The sequence below is a fragment of the Xenopus tropicalis genome, chromosome 4 (genome assembly GCF_000004195.4).
Source record: "Xenopus tropicalis strain Nigerian chromosome 4, UCB_Xtro_10.0, whole genome shotgun sequence".
Classification (NCBI taxonomy): domain Eukaryota; kingdom Metazoa; phylum Chordata; class Amphibia; order Anura; family Pipidae; genus Xenopus; species Xenopus tropicalis.
In genome coordinates, this window is record NC_030680.2 from 22939127 (window position 1) to 22950135 (window position 11009).

At 44.8% G+C, this 11009-nt stretch overlaps 1 protein-coding gene across 1 annotated transcript; it reads right to left on the reverse strand.

Annotated features, from left to right (window-relative positions):
* Positions 1 to 1830: 1830 nt before the first annotated feature.
* ifitm3 (interferon induced transmembrane protein 3) lies at positions 1831 to 6218 on the reverse strand. The gene is given in 2 exon segments (NM_001015758.1): positions 1831 to 3393; positions 5919 to 6218. Coding segments are annotated over 2 exon segments (456 nt in total). The 5' UTR covers positions 6171 to 6218; the 3' UTR covers positions 1831 to 3189.
* Positions 6219 to 11009: the final 4791 nt, after the last annotated feature.

The window sequence follows — 11009 nt, forward strand, 5'->3', positions numbered from 1 at the left end:
CCCATATGTAATAAAAGGCACTACGTTTGCCCAGTAGCAGTAACCCACCCATTTTGGCATCAGTCATATAAATGTGCAAAGCCTGCATTATAGATCGGACTAACTGGCTATTGGCTGATCAGACTAATTTGGTCCACGTCTATCAACCATGAAGAATCAGACTGGCCATATATATGAATACTGATCTTTATGTGGGAGCTTTAGGCCAGGAACACACAGGCTGCAAACCAGAATGGCAAAATGACATTGACTATTCATTGGCACTGTGAGGCATGAGTGCCAGTTCTGCTAATGACTTCCCACAATGGAAGTGATGCAGTGTCAGAGACTTACCAGAGTACCAGATCTCCTAGAGGTTCCCTGTCAAGGAGACTTCCCATCACTCCATCCTAAGATCCATTTTGAATCTATATAAAAACCTATCCATTTGGCACTATATGTCACTGCAGTAATAGTGGAGCCAGGGTGTCTGGTTCTCTGTAGACCCAGTCTGACACTGGAGTGATGGGAGGCATCGGCAGAACTGATATTCTGTTTGGACACTGAATGAGATGTGATTGCAGAAGTCCAGTAAGATCAGAAAATGGACAAACAGCACTACTGATACCTTGTACGGCACATGTCCCAACGAGGGCGAACTGTCTTAGTCAAAATGCCCAAGTTGCGCTGCCTATGGTAAATAGTGCCTCTACCTAAGGAACATTAAAATCAATTTGGCAGAAGGTATTTGTATCTATTGAGCCCCTGGCAGATGAAGCTGCCCCTGGGCACCCATAGTTCCTAGCTTTACAGAAGCAGCAATATCCAACAACTAAGTTTGCAGAGTATTATGATTTCTTAACATTTGCCAATTTTGCCGAGCAGCCCAGGAACCATTTTGTGACCCAAATCTCATTCTAGGCTGCCATTTAAAATCATTCATCCTGAGATATCTAGACTCATTTTATAAAGAAGGTGGTAACAAGTTAAGCCACAATGCATTCCTGTTTAGGCGTGCTGAGCAAGTGGCACAAGTCTGGGCAACAGAGCCCAGAGACCAGCAGCGATGGGAAATTAAGAACCAGAACAAAGCCTTTAAGTAATGAGGAAATAACAAGAGAGAAAATATTTTTTTTTGTCCTCGAAATGGGACACCTGACAGCTTAACCCATTATTAGTGGTCAGAATAATGGGGGGCAGGCAATGACATCACTTGGGGGCCGACAATGATGTCACAGGACAGGGAAATGGGTGGGCTAGGCAGGGGAATGGGTAAATGGGCATGTGGGATGGATAAACGGGCAGGGCAATTTAAAATGGGCTGATTGGGCATGGATAGAGTCAGGGAAGGAAGAGATTAGATAGGGTTGCCAGTCTTACAAATTTACCGGCAGGTATATCGTAATACCGGCACTGGCCCTAGCTGGCGATTTGCTGGCCACTCTAACCATATGTGCCTTGATTTGTTTGTCAGTTTTCAGCCATACTGCCCAGCCATCTGTAGGTCCTTAGGTTTGTCAGGATGGGGCTTGGTATAAATAAAATATAAAGTTAAAAAGCCCCCCCCCTAATTAAAAGGTGCTCTCCCCTACTTTTTTGTCTAAAGAGCTGTATCAACAAAAATAATGACACTGTATAATTATATATTATAGAATAATTAAAAAAATATATATTTGAACATTTTTTTTAACAAACACAGAACAAAATGTTTTAAAAAGCCAAACAAAGGATAAAGCTGACAGTATAAGGACCTATTTCTGTAGCACCGAGCCGATAGGTAATGCCAACAAGGTTGGGCAAATTGCACTCAGTGGGTCCTACATTCACACTTTTGTAAGAAAGATTGTCTGCTTGTGTGTGAGAACATTTCTTTATTTCAAATATACAGATGTGTACAAAATAAGTGCGCTACCATACAGTTTGCCTTTATTGGGCATTCTCATTAGACAGCTCCCCTTGCATCACCTATTGTCTATACAGAGTATCTAAGTTCAGGCAAGTTTTTAAAGGGACTAACACTATAACTATAATATAAATATAAAATGGAAGAGTAGGAATGCTCTGCACTTAAAGTAACAGTAACAACAAAAAATGAAGTGAAAATGAAATTAAACATAATGTACTGTTTCCCTGCACTCAGCGTTAGACTGGGGCACCGGGGAAAAAAGCCAGTGGGCCCCGGTGGCCCAGACCCAAACCCCCCAGGGTGCTCCCACAATCCTTTGTTCTCCCTCCACCCAATGCACTGCAGGTAAGTTTAATTTAGAACGCACGGGGGAGGGGGTCGGTGGGTGTTGGAGGCCCCTGCAGGGGGGGGTCTGAAAGCAGTGGGGCCATTGGGGGGTGCAGGGGCCCCTGAGAAGCCCTGGTGGGCCCTGCACCCACAGTCTGACCCTGCCTGCACTGGTAAAAGGTGTGTTTTTGCCTCAGAAATGTTACCAGGTCCAGAATGGGATTTAAAACAGACCTTGGCATTTCTAATATACAGAGGCCCTTAGAGTCCCCCACCAGCCCAATAAATAGTGAGTGTCTATGGCATCTTACAGTAACCCCTGGGGCATTTGCCAGAACCCACAGATTGCCAGTCTGGGCCTGAACACTACAATAGTTTATATAAACAAATCTGCAGTGAAGCCATGGGAGTAGCCATTAAAATTGAAATAGGGCTAAATGGCACAGGTTATATAGCAGGTAAGTTCTGTAAAACACCATTGTATTCTGTCAACTGCTGAGCCTGGCAGGTGATAGCCTTTCTGAACAAACACGCCAGTTTTACCAGTGCAGGGCAACAGTACATTATCATTCAATCACTTTAAAACACTTTCATTTTTTGGTGTTACTGTTTCTTTAATACACTATGACCGCTCATTGCTCTTTATGTACTCATGATAAAATAAAGATAACCCCTTCAATACTGTAAGAGGTTACAAGATATGTATGTGAGGGTGGAGCCTCATTTACTGTTACTATTTATCATACGTAAAATCAGGAAAATGTAATGTAATCAAAAACAAATATTTATTCAAAGAGTCAAAGAACTTTGTATTCTAAACAGTTCAGTTCTAAGTCAAACATGCAGAGTAGTCTCGCTGACAGTGGAAAAAAAATCTGAAACATGGCAACGCCCACTTTATTTTTGGATTCGGGAAATAAAAAGGTTTTGTGAGCTCCCTTTACAAATGCGCTAAATTCCCGGTACGAGCGCCGCCTTCAGTTCCCCCAGGGGTTGTTAGGATACGGATACGGATGATCTTGAACTGTACGCACTGCGGTGATGACTCCAGTTACCGCAAGGATGATTAAAACAATAAATGTGACTATGGTCAGTATGGTGGCAGTGATGTTCAGTCCTCGGGCAGTGCCCGCGTAACTCATGGCTCCACTTCTGTCTCCTATCAGCTTTCTATCTCGAGACTGCAGAGAGGGAAATAGAAAAAGTAAAGTGCGGACATTAGAATGATAGGTAGAACCAACATTTTGCAGCAGTGTAATATTAAAGGGCCCCTTTAATTTGCCCGGGGCCCATCCGGAGAGATAGGGCAACCATTAGCCATTGCGTCCAAAATAACTTTTGAAAGAAGCATCCCCCAGACATGGTAAAACCCTTTAATTATATGGAAAAACTCTACTATAAAATGGGCCAGGTTTCTGTCGGACAGGTTAGAAAATCCCAAAGGACATGGGTCCTTTATTGTGGCCCTCTTCTGACCTGTCTGCATAGGCTTCCATTATGAGATGATTTTTGGCCCGATATAAACCTGCATGTGGGTGGCCATTAGGCCTGGACTGGGGTTCAAAATAGACCCTGGCATTCCAAATACACAGGGACCCAAACAGCCCCCACCAGCCCAATAAATAGTGACTGTCTATGGAATCTTACAGCAGCCCCTCTGGCATTTGCCAGAACCCACAGATTGCCAGTCTGGGCCTCGTGGCCACCTATGCCTGCGTTCAGTTTATTCTTTATTAAGGCTTTGCTCTTCTACTATCACCACTTTGGATGATCCATTTGGTCACATCATGAATTCTTCTAACAGACCAGAATTATATAAAGAAAATCTGTGTATAAAGTAGGGTGGGCAGTACCACAATAAATTTAATAAGCACCCATTTGCTGGGGGGAGGAGACTCTTGAGCCCAGCAATGGGGGTCTTCTAACAAAACAGAACACACTTTCCAGATGTTTTTAGCGGAAATATGAGAGTTCTATGGCTGCAGCTCAGCTTTCTGCACCAGCAATGTTAGAGCCGTCCTACTGTAGGAGAACTTGAACTACCAGAACTTTACTGCCTCGGAGGTCACCATTCCACCCAACAATAAAATCTATAGCATTTCAATATGTAATTTACACTCATATGTTTGTGGGATAGATACTACTGACTATGGTGTAATATGTACAAGCTGGCTGCAGAAAAATTCCTTAGGGCTGCATTTGGCCCTGGGGCCCCCCGCAAGACAGACCCTACAAAATGAACACAATCTGTTTGCATTCACTCATTTCATATTATCGCCCCCCCCCCCCCTTGCTGTGTCCTTGCTCCCTCTCTATGTTTGTCTGATGAGCTGATAAAGTTGGCAGAGACCTGTGTGAGGGGGGGGCGGAGACCTGGGTGAGTGGGGGGGGCAGAGACCTGTGTGGGTGGGGGGGCGGAGACCTGTGTGAGTTGGGGGGAGGGGGCCCTACTAGAACAGAACAAGGGGACAGTTTTGGCTTGGAATGGAAAACCTTTTCGTCATCCTGTTATCTCTCAACCACCCAGTTGTTTCCCTTCCAAGTAAAAAAGGAAATATAAATATAATAAAGGTGATTGATGGCACAGGATCAAAACTCCCTTTATAACTAGCGACCCCCCCTATCCCCTGGAATTTCCCATGAATCATATTGGGTGCGTCAGAATCCCCAGCACAGGATTCATTTCAATGCTGATTTTAGTTCCAAACCAACAGGATTAGTGGGCAGTTATTCTTTGTGAAACTACAACTCCCAGTCACTGTACACACCTGCCTGCCCTATAATAGTCCTCTGCTAAGTTATATAGTTGTGAATTAGACCCTCTATAATCCCCCGCACACACATACACACACTGGTTTAAAGCTTATGTACCACTCGTTTTTATTTTTTTCTTGCTTCTGGGTATGAGCAGCAGTCCAGCTGTGCCACGAAATCCTCCCACTGAGGGCCCCTATTGATCCCATTTCCATTAGTGTGAGGCCTACTCTATATACCTTTGCATACAGGTTCACAATACATACATTAGCAGAATGACAGTGAGAAACCCAGAGTTAAATCCAATTGGTAAGCAATGAGACAAGATGCATGCTGCAGACTGCACTGAATCTTGTGCAGCCATGCTACATTCATCTAAATTACTACTTAGCTACTCAGCCAGTTTTGAATGGATGGAAGGGCAACTCTGGAAATGTCATGTCATGGCCACCTTAAAGGACAAGATAACCCAAAAAAAATTTGTCTAATAAAAGAAAACATAATTATAAGCAACTTTGCAATAACCATTCATTACAAATTTGCAATCTTTTCTTTTATGTATTTGTATATATATATATAACTGTTATTAAAAGCAGTGTTTGCCTGTCCTTCTCTATTCTCTACCCTGGTGGCTCTGACTCTTGAAACAATGCAACACAAGGCAACAGACTGACAGACCTGCCTTGCTGGAGGAGACTGACCTTTGCAACATTGTTTAAAAAGTAACAACCAGGAGTTCAGCAAATGCTGATTTCTATAGCAATTACATTTTCAAATAACTTTGAAAGCACTAACATTTTTCAATAAGTTCACATTGGAAATTTGCTTGAAATTATGTTGTCTATTAGGCAACAAAAAATATTTTTGGGGTTGACATGTCCTGCCCCATACTGCAGGGCCACAGGTTGCTCCCCCCCTCCCGTGACTGAATAACACCCTTTCACCCCCTCACCTTGACAGAGAAGATCAAAGCAAAGAATCCCAGGCAGCAGAAGTTGAAGTAGACGGTATTAAATATGGACCAGACCAAGTGATCCCTCACAGGGGGCCCGTCCGAGTCTATGGTCAGTATGGTGGACTGTACTTGTACCCCCGGACCACCTCGGTAACTCATTTCTTCCCTGAGCGGCTCATAGCCGGGGCTGCCATAGAGAGGCGGCGACCCAGCACTGTTCTGCTGCCGACCATAACTGCTGTTCTCCATTACGTTCTAGGTTAGGTGCGCTCCGGGGAAAGCCAAAAGCGACTGTTCTGCTCAGGTTCCAGATAATAATTGTGCTGAATTCGGGGGTGGGAGAGCAGTTACAGTGGAAAGGGTGGAGTTTGGGAGATGAGATTAGGAATTCTAGTTTCGTTTTTTGTACAGCGCTGAGGTTGTTTTTCTTATTCAGTCAGTGAGAATCAAAACTGGTGTTTGAGAGAATTAAATGACCTTGGGTCATAGATTTAAAGTACACAATAAACAGGGATGTCCTACATAAACTGCAGCTTGTTCCAGCCTGGCCCAAAAAGGTTCTGGGCAGCAAAGGTGGCACCAAAGAGGCATTAGTTTCTTGCCCTGATGAAAAAGTAACTAGAGCCTGAAAGGGTTAAATTACTGATTTAAACTATATTTGCAGTCAGGGATGCCCTGCATCAGGTACACCTCGTTCCAGCCTGGTCCGAAAGGGTTCTGGGCAGGAAAAGTGGCATCAACGTGGGCCTTTTTTTTTAATAAGTAGAGGCAAGAGGGGTTAAAGGACTGATTTAAACCCGCTCATCATTTATGAAGGGCAAATCTGTCTGTCATCTATCTAAGGGACATGTTATATATTTAAATTCATATGCAACATGCAACTCATCCTATGTAGTCTACCTACTGAAATGCCCATGTGGCTTGGGCTATGTGGGTCAAACTACCAGAGAAAACAAACATTTTTTGTTATTACACTTACTAAATAATGTTCATATGGATGGACATTTGATGTTTTAATGCACATTTCTGATTTATGGACTTTATGTGGAATCTCACCTATCAACACAATTGAGGGTGGGCTTTAATTGGTATCACATTCTGTTTGTATTATACATTTGAAAAAGGGCTCGGAGGCAGGCCCGGATTTGTGGAGAGGCCACAAAGGCCCGGGCCTAGGACGGCAGAAATTGGGGTGCGGCCTTGGGGCGCCCAGAACGCAAATTCGGCGCTGCTTGGAGGAGCCCGAAACATGTCATGTTTGTAGTCGGAAATAAAGCTTTTTATAGCAGGAATCCTGGTGCTTTCCTCATCCGTGTATTCTGATTTAAACCTCTGTATTTGCCCTGCTTTGTGGGCATCCAAAGCGGAGCATCTTTGCAATTCTACTGTTATTATCAACTTACAGTAAAGGAGATAAATTACTTTGGTACACTGATTTTCCCCCACTTTTGTGAAAGTTGTGAGTAATTGTGACTGTGCCATAGGTGGGAAAGGGAAGGTGCCCAAGCCAGAAACAGGAGAGCATAGAAGGCAACAAATTCCCTATTCCAATGGATTTCACCTCGGTCACTGGGTGCATAAACTGAGGGTATTCAGTCATTAGAGCCCATCAGTGTGACTCTTGTGCTGCAAACAGGGTCGGACTGGGCTGCCGGGACACCGGGAAAAATCCCGGTGGGCCCTGGCAGCCCAGACCCAACCCTTGCCGGCACTCCCCCTGGCCGACTGTTCCTTCCCTGACATGTTAAATTTATGCGTGCTCAGGGGGGACGTCGGGTGGGGGCCCCTGCGGGGGGTTGCGGGGGGTTAGGGGACATGGCTGGCGGGGGCAATTGCAGGGCCTCTGGGGCGGGAGCCCCGGTGGGCCCTGGAACCCACAGTCCGACCCTGGCTGCAAACATAATGGGGATTTATGGGCAATGCATTTGCATGTACATAGCTGTGTGTCTGGGACATTAAAGTGCAATTTTTGGTTGTCATATTACACTACAAAAATGACAATAAAGCAGGCATGCCAACTGACATGGATCCACAGTAACAGCCCTGTCACCTGCTCCCTGTAATGTGCACCCAATTTCATTTAACTCCTGCAAATGACAAGAGATGAATCAGAGAACAGGCAGCACTGGGCAGAGCTGAGAGAATGATCTGGGGTATGGCCTTGGCCAAAATATAAAAGTTCTAGTTTGGCATAAAGCCACATATAATCCTGTCAATGTGTTCAGAGTTAGTTGTTCCAGGCAGGGCTGTGGAGCTCCATGCTACTGTGTTAGAAGTTGACACCCCCTGCAGTTCTTAACCCACCCAGTAAAATCAGATCCCCAATGAAGAAAAATACCCACATGTATATAAAGACATGCCTTTGCTACACCCAGACTTTGTCTATGATCCACTCAAACCCCTCCCACTACCCATGTAAGCCCCACCCCCTTTTCACTCCACCATTTACACCTTTGTATCTCCTGGGGCCTCTCTGTGCCTAATGCAATAAAGACGGCACAGCTCTCACCAGATCATATGGGAAATCTGAGACTTTTCTATAAAAAAGGGGCTGCATCCAGTTGCAGTTGATTGCCATCCAGCATAACAACGTATGTAGAGCTCTGACAAAAACCAGTATCAGATAACACATTCCTGGATTATCCAGGAATCAAGTCAATTATTAAAAGTACAATGTAGAGAAGTACTGAAGGCAGGGGAACTCTAACAGGCCCAGACTGGCAATCTGTGGGTTCTGGCAAATGCCAGGGGGGCTGTAAGATGCCATAGACACTCACTATTTATTGGTCTGGGGGGGGGCTGTTTGGGCCTCTGGGTACTTGAAATGCCAGGGCCTATTTTGAGTCCCAGTCCCAACTCTATCCAAAGGGAGGCCTGCAAGCAATTATACAGGACACACAAAGTGTATACAGATTGTTCCTCCCATAGGCATATCCATTTTTTTAGCCCCTCAGTTCTTCTTGATTACTATCATCTACTTACTATAACGTAAAGGATAAGTATCTTAAGTGCTATTATTCAAACCTCTGTTTTTTTCCAGTTATGGTGGTACCTAATCCCCCTCACTAGACATTACAGACAGTTCCACAATGCTGGCTCTCTCAGTGGCACTAGTGACTTCCTTTGTGTCACGCAGCCTGGCTGGTAGCCAATATATTCCTCCAGTTGGCATTGGAGCTCAAGGCCCATCCATTGTCCTTGAAGACCCCTAGTCCAAGAGAAGACAGGGTACCCTTTATAGCTGACCCTCCTGTTCTTGGGTCCCTCTCTTCTGTCAGCAGTTTCTTGAGTTACAGGATCCCCCTGGCCAGTGATAATTCCTGATAAACCCCATCCAAAGCCATTTCTGCCAAGAGGCAATGTGAAAAAATATTGGTTAAGACCCAAACTTACATTTTTTACTAGCAAATCTTGCAGGAAGGGTTCGAGCAGACATGCCCCTAAGATGTAGGCATCTGGGGAGATAGATGTAGGGCCATTACAAGGTGAGCATCCATTGACTCCCTATGAGAAGAAGGCTAATTTGGCTGAGATTTGGTAATAAAGCCTATTGGGCTTCTTAGATATTACTGAACAGCCCCAGCTTAAAGGTCCATAAGGGTGAAATTTGGGGTGATCATTTATTTGATGCCCTTTATATTCATCATCATGGCTTTCCTTTCCTTATTGGATGGGAACAGGGGCCTTGCACTGACAAAGTCCAATAACCACCGGTTTATTTTATACAACAGACATTTACTTATGATAAAAAAAAATGATTGACAGTTCTAAGAAGTTAAGCAATGTGTATGGGAAATGCTCTCAATATTTCTTATAGAAGAGACACTTTAAATGAGAGTAATTAGAAACTGTATGGGAGGAAACAGTCAAAGCCAAATATTTTAAATCCCAACAGCTTGAGTGTCGTCAGGGGAGAGATCTCAAACTAACTGGGCTGGTTCATTTTTTACCAGTTATACAACATCTGACAGCAGTCACCGTGAATGGAAATAGCAGATCCACTAGAAAGTAGGGTGAAAACATGAAATACAGCAGCGCTCCCTGCTGCCAAAGAAAGGAATTGCTGATAAAAATAATTTAAAAGGAATAATTTAAAGGAACAGTAACACCAAAAAATGAAAGTTTATCACAGCAATTAATATAAGTACTGTTGCCCATGCACTGCAGTTACTGCAACAAAAAATGTGCCTCGTGACACATTACTAGCTGGGAATGACTCCTATAATGTATTCATTGTATGTATTATTTATACAGTCTGAAATCTTCATTTCTACATTTAACAGACCCCTCCTGCATAGTCAGGGAAAGCCCTTACTCCTCACTCCTACACCCAGGGCCGCCATCAGAAATCATGGGGCCCCTCACAACAAAATTTTCTGGGCCCTCCTCCTCCCACGCCCTGCCCCCCAATTCCCTTCCCCCCCAGTTATCCCTCCCATCAGCACAAAGGACACACAAACATTGGTAGCAAGGGCCCCCATAATACATTGGTGCCCTGCAGCAGTGCCCCCATAATACATTGGTGCCAAGAGCAGTGCCCACATAATACATTGGTGCCAAGAGCACTGCCCCCCTAATACATTGGTGCCCAGCAGCAGTGCCCCCATAATACATTGGTGCCCTGCAGCAGTGCCCCCATAATACATTGGTGCCAAGAGCAGTGCCCCCATAATACATTGGTGCCAAGAGCAGTGCCCCCATAATACATTGGTGCCAAGAGCAGTGCCCCCATAATACATTGGTGCCAAGAGCAGTGCCCCCTAATACATTGGTGCCAAGGGCAGTGCCCCCTAATACATTGGTGCCAAGAGCAGTGCCCCCATAATACATTGGTGCCAAGGGCAGTGCCCCCATAATACATTGGTGCCCTGCAGCAGTGCCCCCCTAATACATTGGTGCCAGGAGCAGTGCCCCCCTAATACATTGGTGCCCAGCAGCAGTGCCCCCATAATACATTGGTGCCAAGGGCAGTGCCCCCATAATACATTGGTGCCCTGCAGCAGTGCCCCCATAATACATTGGTGCCAAGGGCAGTGCCCCCATAATACATTGGTGCCAAGAGCAGTGCCCCCTAATACATTGGTGCCA